We start from the raw sequence: 17,430 nt of genomic DNA on the forward strand, positions 1-17,430 counted from the left end.
ACGGGGTTTCTCGACAGCTGACAATATCATCGGTTCGTCCGCGCGTGTAATTACAAATAATAATCGATACAAAATTATATCCTCGGCCTCCTACTAAATCCGATCTCGTTTCATGACATTTCAAGTATCTAAGAGAATTGTGATTTCACATAAAATATATTTCGTCTTGGACAGGGTTAACGATAATCGCGGCGTCATTACTGATGGCTAGGTGCTTGGCTGCGCTTGGCATTATAGAAATACTCAGTCGGAACGACGATCGATTCACGGGTAAGGTCTTTGTTATTGTAGTAGCATGAAAATTGAATAGTCCTTGTCGATTGATCTGTTTCGCATCGTCAGAGTTAACGAGCGTTTCGGAAGCAACAGATCAGCCAACTTTTTGTAGATCGATTAAATTGTTTTGATATACTTGCTCTCTCTTCATTGTCCACCTTGTTATAAAATCCTCGTCTTGACGTTCTCTTTGGATTATTATACTCCTGTGAATGTAATTGCCTTAATTGTAAACTGCAAACGTATTATTCTCGTGTTTTGATTTTTCTTTCTATAGGAGGATGGATACGTGCGTGGTCTTTGATTACGAAGAAAAAAAATAGTGCGTAACATTCAGCTATGCATGCAACGGGGCCTTAAGTCCCATATGACGGTGACATGCGCGATTACATATGAATTAGCCGGACAACTGATAATCAGAGAATTTTCATTTTCTAATGTCAAGGGAAATCGGTGGCACCCATGTCCCAAGTATTGACCTACATGTATATTGGTAAGTTTCTAGTATGTATAATGCAAATACTTTTGAAGTGTCAATAGTCTGAAATTTCAATAGCTATCGAAGAGCAGCGAATGCTTTGGACCTAGGATCAAAAGAAGAAACGAAATGTGACGTGGAACTTGAGTTGTAAGAGACGAGGAGAGATCAAGAGAGAGATTTTAAACCGATTGCGTTCTAGTGGCGGATTCCAGCTCGTGAGGCCCCGTCCGAGGCTGGTGTCCGTCGTGTGTAAGACTCGGTAAGGCCCCTCGTAAGGGGAACCTGTAGAAGGGGTCGCCGACGTCTGAGGAAGGGATACGGACAGGCGAAAGGGAAATGCTGCGATCTTTTTTTGTTCGTGCCCCGTTTTTTGACTTGTCGATTCGATCGAGTTTCATTTGTCTTCGGCACTTCGAACACCGAGCAACACTGCTCCATTGCGAATTTCACGCAACCCGTGCAAAATGCACCACGCGAATCTTCATAAGACTTTTTAACGTTCCTCTCAACGTCCTGAAGTCTTTGGGAACACCAACAAAATCTTTTACTTTTGCCATTTCTTTTCCTGCTCTCCCGCTAACGTTCTCGTTCGCTTTGATATTCGTACGCGCGACTCTCATTAAAAATTTTCATCCGCGCAACAAGATTGTTTCATCTCGAAAACAAACAGCCACGATAAGAAAATCTGAGTGTGTCGCTGTGTTGTGATTTTCGTTAATCGACCACTGTGAAGTGCCGTCTGTGATGTCTGTCGGATTGGAATAAAAGGAGCTATCAGGTAAATCTACATACAGTCGACAGATCCCATAGACTTTTAGCATTTTCTCACTGACCATTAACTGTGCCATCCTTTCTTTCGTTAGAGTCCCGCGGCGATGACGGGGGAAAGGGGAATAAGGAAATTACTCAGTCTCGTTTCGTCTTTCCGGGTATATTTAATGGAGTTTGTAACAGCCGCGGAATGATAGCCCATAGGTAACTGGAATATTTGCCGGGGAGAACGGGATTAACTGACCGTTGCTTGTCGCGGTGGGCAACTTTCACGTGTCCGCCAGATGCTTCCACTATCCACCACCTTACGTAAAGCGACCCAGGCCCAACTTCTGGCTGTGTAAACATGTCCCTGCATTACCAACAGCAATCGATCGACCAATAGTCATGAAGTTACTATGTCACAGGTTACTAAGCTTTTCAAATTGCCAAATGTCCGCGGTATTGGGTAATGGATGACTGTTCGTTCCGATCAATTGTCCGTCTGGTCACTGAGCAAGATTTACGCCCGATCGGGTCCACAAAAAATGAATTATCACTTGATGTGGTTCCGTTGCTGCAATTTTATAGCTTTTCTTATGATGACGTGCATGAACTTTCACTGTGTCGATCAATAGAAGAAATAGGACAGTGCGTTCGCAAAGCTGCCAAATCTTTCGCTATCGGAGTAAATCACGGTATTCGTAGCGTGGGTAGAATCATGAATGGAGGATGAATCACGTGGAGTCTCGGTCGTGACGTCTCCCAGACTGAAGCCAGTCGTGGTTCCCGCGTCCCATGGAAGGATCTTGATCTTCCTATGGATCGGAGCATCACGATTCCACCATAGTCAATAGACGATAGATCCATGGATCACCTGCGGCGCGTGCCAGTGCCTACCGATCTTTTTTTATAACGCTTCAATTTGCTACAATTTATTTCGAGGGAGACACTCCCATCGGATTACGTCGATCGACATGGCCGATTTTTAACAGTTACCTTCTACCCGATTCTCCGATCGATTCAGCTGTCGATCAGTTTGCAGGTTTAGATCACCGTACGATCGCCTCAATCGACGTTACTGTGTCGAGTGCGTGGGCGCTGGCAAAAGTAAAAGTCAATAGTAGGAAAGTGCAATTCATAGATAAGCGACTGGTCCATTCCACGAATATCTTTGCATCAAGGAACGTTGACACCGATCTGCGGAATTAAATCGTAGGTCGGTCGAGGACTCGAGGTAAAGAGATGCGGACGGAGGCGAAGAAGTTGATTCGTTGATCTTGACTCGTTTTCTACGTTTGACTGCTCCTTATTTAATTATTACCTATTGCAGCCATAACATTTTTTGAGAGAACAACAAAAGCTTAGAATCAACGAAGAATGACTGCTTGAAGTTAACACATGCCCTTTGGTCCTTTTGCAGAATGGAGTGGAGGCTTTGGTGTTTCCCAGTAGTCCTTCTGCTGTTCGTCACAGCTGACGCACTTCGTGGACCCAGCGCCCAGGTAAGTCCCGCAGGAACAATTGGCACAATTCTGTACAATTGGCAAATAACGAAGGTGGAATTGACGGACGATTGCAGTTGTTCGCGAAAGTGAGAGAGAAGGGAAAACAGACAATTAGAACCCTATTAATGACGGTTTAATGAAAAGGAACCCATTTCGATCGGTCTGTCGTTCTGCACATTTCTCTTCATTTTCTTTCTTTGCTCTTGAACGGCACAAGCGAGAGCAACGATTTCCCTGGCGAAAACGGTGTCACGTCGACTAAGAACGGGACGGGAGGAGGCGTTCCCGTTCTACAGGACGTTCCAGAACCTCTCGGATATTAATTCCCAATAGATTAATCGGCGGTGCATCGCTGGAGATTTCCAAAGAATCATCCTGGACCACTCGGCAGGATCTTGCGATTCGCTTTACCTGCTTCAACGTCGGCGTCCGTACCGACGCGGACGCTGCCCGTGCAAAAGTTTACAAAAGTTTCAATTCGCTTTCTAGTAGCGACTGGATTTCCTTGCAGTTTCGTTGGCCTTGATAGGCGACAAGACATTTCACGAACTGGCAGCCTCAACGTGGCGCACGGTACCGCCGATTGGGACAAAGTGGAGAAAACAAAAATTACTAAATAAAACGGACGATTCGCTAAACGCGACACGCGCGACTTTGGGCACGTGATATTTCAAACTTTCATAAAAATTTTTATCTTCGACGAGATTTTTATGTGCCGCTGCCTTTTATTTTTACCAAAACAAAACTAAAAAAAAAGAACTCGTGGAGGATTTTTGAGAGGACCTTGAAAGTGAAAAAAGTAGCAAAAAGGTCAGACGCGTGCGCGAGATTGCATATCGCATCTGCAAGGCGTTGCTTTTGCACATGCGCCAGTCAAATCACGCGCCGCCACTTAGAGTCCTTATCCACTTTTTTTAATTATTTCAACTTCTTTTTTTTTTAATTTCTTTCGATGACTCAGCAATTAACAGTATCTCTTTATCACCCACTCTCCATATTAAGGATAGAAATGGTAAAGAATAACGGCGCGTCTTTCACTGCAAAGGTCAAACGAACTTGTTGGTATAGTCCTGACAAAAAATACGTTTCGTATCCGGCCGGTAATAGTCGGCACATTGGAGAGTCGCCATAAATCTTATGGCTCCATATTGCACTTTCTTCGATGAGATCTTCAGCCCTCCAGATTTCTCCAAAGGATGACACGCCTCTTCTACGCATTTTTTCTAATCGATATATCGCAACGTTCTACGCATGGAATGTTTACGTATTCCAGGCCTGATTTCGCGCATCTAATATTTGCAGCGCCCTGTACTTCTGCGTTCAGCATGCAATTCGTAATTGCAATCCTATTGGCATTTCCTACTTGATATCCTTACGGCGCATTTCTAGAGCGATTGTTTCCGTGGCTCGTGTTCCTTATGGACACGCCTAGTCGCGCGCCGATCCCTAGTTATATGTATAATGCATGTGCACCCTCTTTCAGTAAGGATATTTCCAATTACGTCATACGGCCTCTTTTACCTACCATCGCACTGTCCTACGATTTCTTGGATTTCTTATCTAAGAATTAATTGAGTATGGATGACGAGGCAGACAAATCCCGAGTATCGGCTTTCAGGATAACTTTCAGTCGGATATTTATATCCATTATGAGTCCCCGCGCTGGGGACTTATGTGTATCGTACTATGAGATCGTCAGGTGTCCTATTCGCTACAGCAAGACAGCAAGGGCTTCTCGTTTTACCGTAAAGCGGAACGACGAGTGGTCGTATAATATTCTCGTTGGGCTCACGTAGAGTAATTAAGAGGCAGCCTGATTGGTGAAGGGCCCCGGATCGACAGGAAGGTCGCGAACGTCGAGTGTCGCAACGACTCGCGGTTCGCTACGATATTTTTTAGTTTCAGGGAAATTCACGAAATTCTTTTCACTCTTTCTTTTTCATTGTCTCCTTCGTTTTTCATCGTACACTTTTTCCATGGGAAAGTTATACGAAGTTCCTGTCTCCGTGAACTGTCAGTCTTGCCGCACTATGGATATTAGAGAATGTCAATTTTCGACGGGTTATATCATCTGGAGGCTGCGAATTGACATTCGGTAGTGCTGAAACAAGATTGCTTCCGGGAATCTTCTAATTTATTGCTTAAAAGTGACCTTTTCGAGATAACGAGATTTCTAAATAAAAAGTTAACACCTTTTGGATTACTTCGATGGATTTTTATTTTGATTCACAGCGATCTGATATCTATGCATGATTAGTTGGGCGAGATGGAGGAAAAAAGAGAATTTTAATCCTTTCATAAAAGGCACTTATGTAGTTCAAGTAATGCATTTTTTCAGAGCGCTGCTGGCTTTTGTCGCGCACGTGTCGGTCTAGTTTTCATTAAAATATCAGGAAATCAAAGCGGTTAAATTAAAGCAATATCTCAATGGCAACGAAAAAGCACGGGTCACGTGTACATTGCAATTGGCATTCGATTCGGTAAAATGGCTGACCAAGACGATACCGATCTACTGCAGGTTTTGCTATAAGGTCGAAGAAATCGGAACGAAAGGAATGGAAATAAGAGAAAAAAGAAAGACCAATCAAGCAGACCAATCAGCAGCATGAGAAAATATAGAAGCGCCGCAAAACACTAAACGGCTTAATTGCCGCATCACATTCGACATTGCACAGTGGGAACGTCTGTTGAAATTACAAAGTGCAACGTGACTAATATGCACTTGTACATGTATATCTACCTGGCTGCCACCAAGACTGCACTCTCGATGCATTAATCGGCTAATGCAGTCGCGTGTATCGTTCAGCCTGCAATTCAAGTGCACCGTCAATTTAGCCTCGAACAATTGGACGCTCCTGTGCGTGCACGATGCACTCGCGCTGCGGCGAATTGAAAAATGCATCAGGAAGAAAAAAGCAGGAGAAAAAGCACAACGCGTCACGAACTCACAAGGAGCCACTTGGCATTTGCCACTTGCGTGAGATCGTTCAGGAATCCCTCGTAACACGCATTGGCAGTCCTGTTCAGGACAGGCAGGCAGCGGCTAAGAATTGCATCCGACGAATGCACCAACCTGATGCAATACCGGAGCAGTTCGATTAGGTGCAAAAAGAAACTCACCGATCTCTACCCATAAGGAGTTCGTAATCTTTGCTCCATATGCATTTAATCCACTCGATATTTCCTGATCAGACGAATCAGCAATACGATTTCCTACGAATTTTGGCTAAATACAAAAATGACTTCTATACTTACTTTCTTTCTAAACCGCTACTCGTTACGTAAAGTCACGTAGAAATTGACAATGCACAGAAACCCGATTGCAGAAGCTCGACTAGACGGCACGACATACCGTTATACGATACGGTTAAACCAGTTGCATTTATATTCGAGATCGCCTGCTGCACCGGATTGCATCGGCTAACCGACCGCATCGTGGAATCAGGTGCAACGTCCAAGGTTACCCTCTTGACTGACTGTCATATCAACTGTCGCAGGACTGCTGGCGCTCGGCAAGAGTCATTTGCCCGGAAGTTCTCAGGATTTCAATGGCCAATCGCACCGAATGGTCACCAAGGGGGTCCTAAAAATTATATAAATTTATTAATCTGCTCGACTAAAGATTAACTATATTCGAGATTAATTCTAGGATGCAGACTGCACGGTTGCGCAGCGACCCAGATGCGTTTCGGAATCTATTACGTATCGGGAGAGCGCCACTCGAACCCATTTATTTAAATGACTCTGGTAATTGTCAGGATTCGTTAGAAGCGACGGATTCCGCTCACGTTACGGATTACATATTGAGATTGATTGAAATTATTACTCAAAGCAGACGTCCTCCAAGAGCGACTGCGTTTTGCCTCGCTATTCGGTGCAAGGTCGATGGGCTTTTTCTTAACTTTTCAATCGCGCCGCTTATAAATATCCACACTCGAAAACTCGGGCGCCACGTATACTTTGTACAGCCCTGCGAGGATCTGTTTCCTCTTCTCCTCCTTTGTTTTCGGCCAGTAATTTCAATAATTATCTTAGATTGGGTCGTTTTTGAAAAATTAAGCAGGACACGTGATTGGCCAACGGGCAATAATTGTTGACTTCAAAGTCCTTGCACTGGACGACTCTTCCTTGCGAAACTTTACATTCCATAAGTACATAGATATATGTGTATTCAAAGACTGGCGCTCATAGTCGAATACAGACGCTGCGATCTGTGATCCGCAGTCGGTGATACGCTCGTCGTTGCTTATGAGTTACAGGTGTAATTCTACGTCTGACTATCCACTGTCCGTTACCACTACGAGTCTACCTGCGCTACCGTATCAGCGCGGCAAAGGGATTGCATCATTTGAGCTATTACAGAACACCAGGTCGATCCATTTTGACATTTACTAGCCCGAAGCGCGTCCTGGAGTTTGCAAGCTACAATTTATGCTAGTTGTTATTTGAATTTTTTTTAAATAATTACGACACGAATTTACATGACTGCCCAGTCTGGACGTTTATGAATATTTGATGAAAAATTGTATGAAAAATTATCCTCAATTTACCAGAAGGGAAAACGATCCTTGATACCCTGTAATTTCGATTCTCCTGTGCCGATTCGTCCTACCGTGCCGGGTGTTGTTGATTCCTTATCGATCTCAGATGTTTTCAGAATTTCAATGGAGGCCAATTCGTCATGTTGTTACACCTGATAGAAACGAATCTATTATGTCCTAATCGTGTCGCAACAGCGAAGAAGATCGCGGCTCAAGATCGGCATTACGCTTCCCCTCTCGGACTCCTTTGAAATAGCCTAACAAAACGCAATTAAGGTCGGCCGTCGGCATTTTGAGTAAGACCGTTCCTGTCCCAGTTACATCTCTAAGAATCCTCGTCCTTCGTGTCCCACGTGTTCAGATGATGTCAAGATTCTACGAGATAGCGCATGTACTTACCTATATAGACTTGACAGATCTAAAGTGACCTTTAAGGTCGGCCGACGAAGAAGATGGGAATTCGTCTTTGAATTGCGGCGAGGCCTGAAAAGTTTTGGAAAATGAAATGCGAAGTTTATGGAATTTTAGTGCGAAAGCTTAATCGCACGAAATTTCTTTATTTCTTGAGAGAGTTAATTTTTTTTTTTTTTTTACAATAAATTTGTTTACGTCAAACAATGTTCCAGGACTTGACAGTCGACGAACGTCATTCATTCATACGTATATGGTCCATATTTACTTCTGAAAGCAACGATCGGCCGATTATCTTGCTTCACTGAGCCACATCCGTATGGATCACACATGGAGATAACGATCTCGTGAATTCGATTTAGCCCGGCAAGAAATTCTCGCTGAGCAGTTCGACTTGAATTCTCCTACCGATCAACCAGAAATATCAATCCCACCCAAGCGACACGCGTTCCTGTCGCCAATTTACTCGTGTGACCTTCGTTTCTACGGATTTCACATTTTTCGGAATCAATTTCAAACTAGCCGCTCCGATAAATAGCACGGCAACTTACGTATCGAGATTTTTGATATTTGCTGCAGAGCATAATTAGTCCGTGGTTACGTGAGAACTGGACGTGCAAGAAGACGAGCGTCGAGACGTTCTCTCGCCTGGAGCGTCGGGGTAGAAAGTTGAGCCGATACGTCGAGAAGGGCAAATCGGTTCAAAACAATTGCGTCACAAAGTGCGAACGGGAATCTCTAACATACGTGAGCCACGACGTGGGATTTCGCTTCCTGGAAATATTCAATATTTTGTTTTTTCAAAATTGCCCACGCGTTTTCTTAGCCAAAAAATTTCTTCGTGTCCAGTATGGCGGACGGGTTTCTCGCTCGGGGAAGATTTTGAGTGATTTTAAGAAAAAGAAATTCTCTCTACACTCGATGTGCCATATGCATATGCGAGGTATACTATGCATTTTGTGTATAGTGCGAGCAGCCGAACCGTCTGTATTCGTGAAAGGAAATACACGGACGCACTTTTGGCCATACCTGAGACGCCACGCCCCGGCTAAAGGAAACGAGTCTTTTTAGGTCAGCGTCACGTTTCGATTTTGCAAGACGGCAATAATGCGTCTGCATCGAGTCCAGACCTTAAAATTCATTTCACTTTTTAATTTTTACAGACCGAGCAGCCCGTCTTAACCTCAGCGACGTCCGCCTGCTCGTCCGACCTAAAGACTAGCTCGTACCGACTGCCGACCAGCCGATCCGGCTGCGAGCTCGTTGTGAGTCGCAACAAGCAATTGGACTTTTGGCGATCGTGCTTCCTGGCCGAGAGGCCGGACGGGAAAGTCTTCGATTTTTCTCTATCGAGTTATTTAAAAAATCCCAGCACGATCGGTTCGATCGGGTTTACGTAATATATTCGTGATTCGAAATTCGATCCTGGAGGTCCGCGTGCGTGAGATTTCGATTAGGGTAGGTGCTGGAACGTTTTCATAGATGTTTCGAACGTTTCCTTTGCCTTTGTACAAGGTGAAAGATCTGCAGTGTCCTGGAGAGAGAAAGACGGAGAAAAAATTAAAGAGATCGGCAAAAAATCGAACGAAGATCAGTCGGTAAATGTTCAACTTTCTAGATTGTTTTCTTTTTTAATCGTCTTTTTCCTTTTGTTTTTTTTTTTTTTATACAACACGCAGGAGAAAAATTCGTTGCTCCGACGAAGACCCTTAATTCCTGAACGTCCAGCGATCTGCCGATTTTAAATCGATCGGAACTATAAGCACGCATTAAAACATAATCCACGGATTTCCAGGTCTCTGTCTGCGTCAAGGTTGATCCAATCAGATTTGGGCATTTGATAATGCTCTAATTTTTTGTTATGCTCGATCAAGTACGCAATACCTATCCATGAGAATGTGGTTGCGTGCTAGATCCGTCACTGGGATTATGAGCCATGATACTCTTTCGATCGTGAAATAGTATCGCGACAGTCGATGCCCTTCGAATTGTCAAAATGTAAACGGAATTCCCGTTGAGGAGTCGTCGCAATGTAAAATTTCAATTGTTTCCTTGCCCCGTACCCATCTTCAGTTTTCGCCTCTAAAACTTCGCCGGATTTAAGTGCAACGCACGTTGCATCGATGTCTCGATTCTTTTTCTTAAGATTCGGTTGACCGATGACCTTCGACAGTTCCCGTCGGAAAGTTGGAGAAGGTCGAATTTAACGATTCGATCGGCATAAGGAGGCTGTAGCATTTCGTTGCTTCAAGTCTAAGGTCGGCGGGAGTCATTACAAAATAGAGCGTTTAAGGCCGATAATCGAGCCTGCCAGGGGGGAAAATTTGATGAATTTGCCACATAAAAAGCGACAACACTCTTATACATAGACAGCAACGGAAAGTCGTCCACCTTCGTGGAAGGGAACCTCTCACTGGCTGCAGTCCAGTGCAACCAGCTGTAGCTGCACTTTATCCGCATCCAAGAATCATGGCGGAAAGCTCAAGCGTGCGTGAGGCCTCGGGAAATCAATGGTCGGCCGCGATGTCTCATGGGCGTAACTGGGTGCCAGTGCGAACTAGAGAAAGAGGAAGAATGATAAAAGGACGAAGAGAAAAAAGAAAAACGACGAAGGCGACACGTCGCAGCCTGAAACCCGAGGTCGACACAGCCTGCACCGTTCCAGTGGATTCCTTTTATAACATAATCGACATAATCCACTAATCAATTCCAGACGTTACGAGACCGATGAAAGCTGCTGCTTCTTATTGCCGATACAGTCGCTGCCAAATTTCCACGTAACTCCCGAGCCAAGTCGAGAGCCATGATTTCTGGAGAAAATCGGTAAACTTCAATGCTACGTTCGACGCGTTCGTAGAAATTGGACAAAGTGCTCGGCGAGTTTAGCCAGACGGCAAATGGAATCGCGGTTAGCAGGATTTCTGTCCGGTAAACGTGACGCGAAACACCACCCACTTTTACTTTCAGAATCGATTGTGTACACTGGAGACAACGATACGCGACTGAACTGGAGCACGTTAAGTACCAAGTTTACGGAGCGCGGAATCAGCGTCCGTTTGACTTACGTATTTCAGAGCGAAGAGACCTAACCTACAAAACTCCACTTTTTCTCGGGTCTTCGTTCGGCTAAGCTTAATCGTATCTCTCGAAGATTGAAAATTCCTTGAGAGCCCTTCTTCCGTATGACCAAGTGCCTCTAACAAAGTACCCCGCTAGAAAGGGACTAGGCGACCATTTGAAAGTGCCTGCTGCGCCCCGGGGCCACGTGGACTGCGCTTAAGGCGGAATTAACAAAGTTGCCGCCTGACGCGGCACCCACCAGTCCACCTCTTGCACCATATGTGCTTCCAATACTCGATCGTGTTCAAAGAAACGATCTGGGTAGCCGAACTCTGCTGCGCATAACCGCTCGGCAATGCAGTAGCGTAATGTTTGCTTTTACAAATCACCCAAACTCCACGCTCTGTTCCTTTCAGCTAAATAATGAATATCAAAAAGAAATTACTTCGGCAAACGAACAGACGTTCGCGTCGCTTAATACTTTCTTAATGACGAACACGCGTACATACCTGTGAACCGGGCTTTGTAAATTACCTTTGCCCCAATAATCTAACTTTCGATCGACAGTCGGACGATATAAGCTGCCGGAAGTCGCTTTTCTCTTCCAATTAAAATTTAATCTATGCATATTCCTCCGTGTACCTCTGTGTGTATGTATTTTTTATTTTAGCTAAAAAAAAGTAATTCCGAAGCTAACTTTTGTCCCATTGAAGTTTATCGTGAAGATATAGCCATAAACGTAAAATTATGAATTCGATTGATCGGTATCGATGGTAATACTGAAAAACAGCTGACGATTACTCGTATCACTCGAACAATTCGTATGACAGTTTGTCATTATTGAATCAAGGTCGACAGTCCTCCCTTCGAAACCTGATCTCTCTGTTATCTGGTTTTCTCGGTCCAGCCATTCTCCCGCCTAAGCCTAAATCTTTTCTACTGAGTCTGACTCACCGAGAAACGTATCTGTCGTTGGCAGGACCCGCGTTTGCTTGCTTCCGTCGTACTGACACGCTTAAGGATTAATAACGTAGCGCCCGTAAGGAGATGGAAGCGCGGCTCAAATGATTGATATATGGAGGAAAATTATTGACGAGTATAACGTGTGATTAATCCTTAGTAGGAATAAGACGAAGTTGGTTGTACAATTAGTCTAATCTATGTAAGGATTATCTGGTATCTACGCGAAAGATGTAATTAAGAAAAAGAAAATTAAAAATTTTGAATGATTCTTTCGAATAGTTCCTTTTTTTATTTATGTATATCTTCCCGTTACGGCCTTCGCGTTTCACGTAATTGTCTTCTAACGTATCCATCGTAATGCTATGTCGGTTGAAAATAAAAAAAATTGCGAATTATAAATTTCTCGCTTGCACTTTCGCAACTGCCCAGTGCAACCTGTGAGCTAAGCACAGCGTTGCAAGTTGTCAGGCCGATCCAATGACTGACTAAATAATAGGCTGTCGGAAGAAAAAAGATCGATAAAAAAATAAAAACATTTAAAATCTGCAACCGCGACTGCCGCCGTTTAATTGTCAGTATGATCTGCAGTCAAGTAAGAAAATATTGCAAGATACTTTTTATGGGATTTCAAGTATATGCATATACGTGGCTAAACGTGCAGTCCAATGCACATAGGACTAACCAAGGAGCCTCCACACTCCTCCTGCTCGAATCAGGCTTCGTTTACTCGATTTACATGCAGCGTATTCGAATGAACTCGGTCGGATGAGATTTATTGTAAATATGCAACGGAGCTGAGAGTACGTCTGGCAACGTTGCTCAGTACTTTATTTCCTAGGGCGGTTTTCTCAAACTGAGATTTAGCTGGCAGTCGATGCCGGTCAGGCGAATATCCATTAGAACGGCTAATGAGCTGCAACTGGATGACCCAATGACGAGGAATCTCCGGGCGGTGGATTAAGTTAAGGAGCAATAAACTTCCCACGGAATCTCATGAATTATTTTCATCACGAACCAGCACTTTTGACTTGTTGCTCCTCAGGTGGGCGTGGCCATCGGGCTATTACGTATTTGCACGTGTTCACCACACACTCGAATCCTGTTACGCTTAATCCTTCGCACCGGTTCCTGCTTATCCTTTTTCCCTCTGGTATCTTTCTTCGAAGCATTGCGCATTCCTGCCACTCGAAATTGGGCCGATTTTGCACTCTTCGAGGACGCAGGATTGGCAAATCCTTACAGTCCCCGTGTAAGACAGGCGTCGCCATTAATCCCACGTGTGCCGAATTTAGAATCTGCTCTTTACGCGGGAATTTTTCGAAATCTCAACTAATCGCTCCAGTTCCTGTCGCCCGAAGTGTTTTTTAAAGGCATCGAACTGAACGATCAGTCAAAATTAGCGTAAAGACAGAGAAAAAGAGGAGAAGGAAGTAGCAAGAACCGTGGTAAATGTCAATGCTGCGAGGTCGCCTGTATACATATGCATCGCTTGCTATGAATTCCTGTACACGTCCAGTAGGCAAAAAAGAGATAACCACTTATAACTGTATGGTAAAAAACGATAAAATAAGAAAGGAGGATAAAATTGATATTTATTCCTATCGAGTTTTTGAACTATGCAAATGCATCGAAAAATCTTGTTCACCTTGTACAGTGATATAAAGGCTAGTCGCTTAAGTGGAGCGCCTCGTTATGTTATGGGCATCCACTTTTATCTCCAGTTACAAAATAAAGCAACGCAAACGATGTAGCTGAATTCGTGGATCGTATACAGGATATTTACCTGTCTACCTACCTTCTTACAAGCTATTCGACCACCTACCGGTCCTTCAGGTTTTTACAACACACAGTCTGACGACTTTGTAGGCCATTAGAATAATAAATATGCCCCCAATAAATCTCATGTGGAATCTAATAGCCGGATATCAAAATTCATAAATTTTCATGCGTGTCCGATCAACTAATGAGATCGATCAGAGAATTTATGAGTTTCCGAAAACGACTTTGAAGATTGTATATCCTAATGGTTGTTTAAGGAATTAAATATTGGGTATTTGATTTCAGGGGGATGATCGGAAAAGTCCGGTAGGCAGGAGTCGCGGGAGTTCCAGATTTGAATCTGGAAATGTTCAGGAAAGCGAAAGTACTCGGCCGACGTCAAAGAGCCGGCCTAGTCCGAGAATTACATCTTCCAGGAGAGGACTCAGGATACAGAATAATGGAGAATTGGCGAATCCGACGATGCAGGCTGAGCAGGATGTTGTTCAGGAAGCAGCAAGTACTAGATCCACCGTGCAGAGAAGAAGAACGCATTTGGGAAACGTAGAAAGTTCTAGGCCGGAAGTGAACTCTGCACCGGAAGTTCGGAGAAGGAGTTCCTCTAGAAGACAAACCTCGGAGGAGAAAGTTCCTCGAGTAAAACAGGACACAAAGAACAATGAGGAGAGAAAATACCTTCCCGAGTCGGATGCTGACACTAGATCGATTAAAATCGATTCGATAGTCGATCTCGACTTACCAAAACTCAGTCCGAATATTCGCACCGGAAGGGACTCGTCCAGAGGGAAACCGGAAGCTACTACGGATAGACTGGACAAGACTGGACCTTCGGTCTTCTCCGGCGGAGTCGAGTACTCTCGTTCGAGAACCGGAAGGAAGATTCAGACTTCGTACTCTCCTAAAGATCTGGAACTTCCTGTTTCAGGTAAATTTTCACGAAGACGAAATGCCGAAACAACCACCGCCACGTCCAACAGAAGAAACCAGAGTAATTCGAGGTCCAGCGGTAGACGTGAAAATGTTCAGACAAGAATCAGAAATTTTAATCCATCTGTAATGCAAAGGAGACAGGATACAGCATCTTCCGAATCTGAAAGTATCAGAGTCGATATACCTCTGAGTGTTGAGATCACTGAAATACCCTCCGACCCTGTTTCATCAACTGTGACTGCTTCAAGAACCGAGTCCAGGAGAGTCGGTGCTACTTCAGGTAGGACTCGAGGGAGATCTACTTCCGGTACTGAAAATAAAATCACCGAGAGTACCACTTCAGGATCCAGAGGACATTCTCGAAGAGGATCCTCGAGATTCGCGGAGCCAACTTTGGACACAACCGAGCGCGGCAGTACCACAAGCGTCAGGACTATTGTCAATAGGAATTCCGAGTATCTTCTACGATCCAGAAGTCCTGAGACGAAATCCAGGAACACGGAGAAGACCGAATCTAGGACAAGATCCAGAAATAGGGGCGCCGACTCCACACTGGGGATCCTTGAAAACTCATCCATACAACCGGAACTCATAAAAACCACAACGTCCAGTGCAAAAACTGAGCCTGAACGAAGATCTAGAGCACCGGAAATCCGATCTAGGAACCAAGCCGACGCTAAGACCGTGGTGCAGGATGTGCGAGGACGAGCCAGAGGAAGATCCAAAATAGAAACAACGAATAAATCCGTACCGGAAATCATTATAACTACTACTACCGAAGAAACTCCCACAGTCCCGGAAACTCTAACAAATTTAGTTACGGTACAGGAAATTCTATCAACGACTTCACAGTCAGCGTCGTCTGTAGAGACAACAACTGAAGTCAGTACAGCAACCAGAGCAACTTCTAGAGGAAGAGGTCGCAAGACTCTGCAAGACCGGAAGTTACCCACAGAAGACATCATCAATAATAACTTAGGTTTCAGAGGTAGATCATCATCGGTGACGGATCCTACAACTACGGCGCGATCCAATACTGCTCGAAGGAGCAAGACTACTTCCGGATCATCGAAACCGGAAACACTTCCCATAGAAAATCCAGGAAGGACTGCTCTTAGGAGACGTCCTAGTCACATAAAAGATCCAGTATTAGAAAGTACCACATCGACGACTTCCACTTCGACGACTGAGCAACCAACGACTCAGCCTGTCGAAATTATTTCCAAGACTTTTGAAAGCACAACTTCCGGTTTCGTTGAGGTGGTCACCTCAACGAAAGGACCTATCAGACGTGGATTCAAGAGACTAAATATCCGTCCCAAGGACGAAAAGGAAGAGCTCAGTACATCCTCTAGTATAAAGTCTTCGGAGTCGGTGAATAAATCAGGAAGAAGAGGAAGCAAATCTTCCAGGAAAACAGGAAGTGGACAAAACGGCGGTAAAAGTGAGAAAGCTGAAGCCGAGGAGAGTGACAATTATCCTGCGGATTTCAAGGCGAGACTAGCTCAATTGGTAAGTCCAAATTTCTAATTCCAGTTGACATATATATTTTTCTATCAAGTGGTTATAGTTCTCCCAAACGTGGCGCAACTAACAGAAATACAAGGCTACGCGATAATAAAGTTAGATTAAGCTTGCGGACTTACAGGCATGCAGAGTGCTCACTCTACTAACGTCTTTTCATATTGTCAATTCCATTAGCAAATCTATTATATTAATCTTCTTTATATCCAGCCACACTATTCTGACCTATGATATAATCAGTCATGCTGGATTCAACAACCAGAGTGTGAAATGTACTTCAAGATTTGCTCAATTCATTTCATGGGTTTCATACATATGTATACATTGGTTCGTACACCAGAAGCTCTGTAGGTTGGCGCCAGGATTAAATTAATATTTTTTTAAAATTGACTCCACCCGTTAGGACCATACGGCTTACCACATACGGCCTTGCAGCACGAGATACATCTATCATCTTTATGCATAAAATTTATTTGTCACAGAAAAGCAAGGAGAACAAACCGGTCGGTTCAAAAACCACCGCCAGGCCTGGAGTACAGGTGAGTTCACAGATACTCCGCAGCAACGGCTATGCTTGACGTGCGGCTCGAGTTTCACCACGTTAAAAAATCAATCGTGTACATAACGAATAATTACGAGTAACACTCGCAGACTGTTTAATTAGCACAATTACACTAATTACACTATTGCACAACCGCCGCTTTGAATAATCGGTATGTACATACTATATTATACACATTGAGTATAAAAATGGCCGTCGGGATATCCGCCCACGTGCAGCGTCCTAAAAAAAATTGGATTCTCACGAGAAACGACAAGATGCATCCCAATTAATCCTCACTGGATTTCACGTGTACGTAGGACCGGCTGAAGAAGCTGCTCGATCGACGCTTTAACATCGAGGCGTCGCGACGTCCCCAACCCTCGGAGGATACTGGTGACCTCACCGTTGCCGCGTCCGAATACTTGCCCCCCGCTGATTTGACTGTCGTACCGATAAACACAACGCCCTTATCGACAACACCCGTTATGGATATGGATAAGAATTTTATGATCCATACATTTCACGTAAGAGATACAACCATAGATCAAATCAATCTTTTCGTGGTTTATCTGTCCTGTCTCCATTAGTAGATTCTCCAGGTGGCTAGGGTTATCCAATGGTGAAATTTGGTCTGTCACTTTGTTTTTTTTTTTTTTTTTTGGG

The 17,430-nt window shown here is 44.1% G+C and overlaps 1 protein-coding gene and 1 long non-coding RNA gene across 7 annotated transcripts in view; one reads left to right on the forward strand and one right to left on the reverse strand.

Annotated features, from left to right (window-relative positions):
- Positions 1 to 840: 840 nt before the first annotated feature.
- Positions 841 to 17,430, forward strand: part of LOC107271737 (uncharacterized threonine-rich GPI-anchored glycoprotein PJ4664.02) — a 32,258-nt gene continuing 15,668 nt past the window's right edge. For 2 of the 6 annotated variants that reach the window (XM_025088911.1, XM_025088912.1), the window contains exons 1-5: positions 841 to 1,535; positions 2,931 to 3,012; positions 14,055 to 16,211; positions 16,706 to 16,762; positions 17,085 to 17,291. In XM_025088911.1, the coding sequence (XP_024944679.1) occupies positions 2,932 to 3,012; positions 14,055 to 16,211; positions 16,706 to 16,762; positions 17,085 to 17,291 (2,502 nt within the window). In that variant the 5' untranslated portion in view covers positions 841 to 1,535; position 2,931. The remainder of the gene's footprint in view (positions 1,536 to 2,930; positions 3,013 to 14,054; positions 16,212 to 16,705; positions 16,763 to 17,084; positions 17,292 to 17,430) is intronic. The other 4 variants (XM_025088913.1, XM_025088914.1, XM_015748086.2 and 1 more) reach the window with 3 other exon arrangements.
- On the reverse strand, positions 8,312 to 11,744 carry LOC112494951. The gene is made up of 3 exons (XR_003060980.1): positions 11,562 to 11,744; positions 8,519 to 8,741; positions 8,312 to 8,450 (listed from the first exon to the last, which is right to left on the reverse strand). It is a non-coding gene; the product is annotated as an uncharacterized LOC112494951 (long non-coding RNA).

Source organism: Cephus cinctus, unplaced genomic scaffold (genome assembly GCF_000341935.2).
Source record: "Cephus cinctus unplaced genomic scaffold, Ccin1 Ccin1_scaffold1034, whole genome shotgun sequence".
Taxonomy (NCBI): Eukaryota; Metazoa; Arthropoda; class Insecta; order Hymenoptera; family Cephidae; genus Cephus; species Cephus cinctus.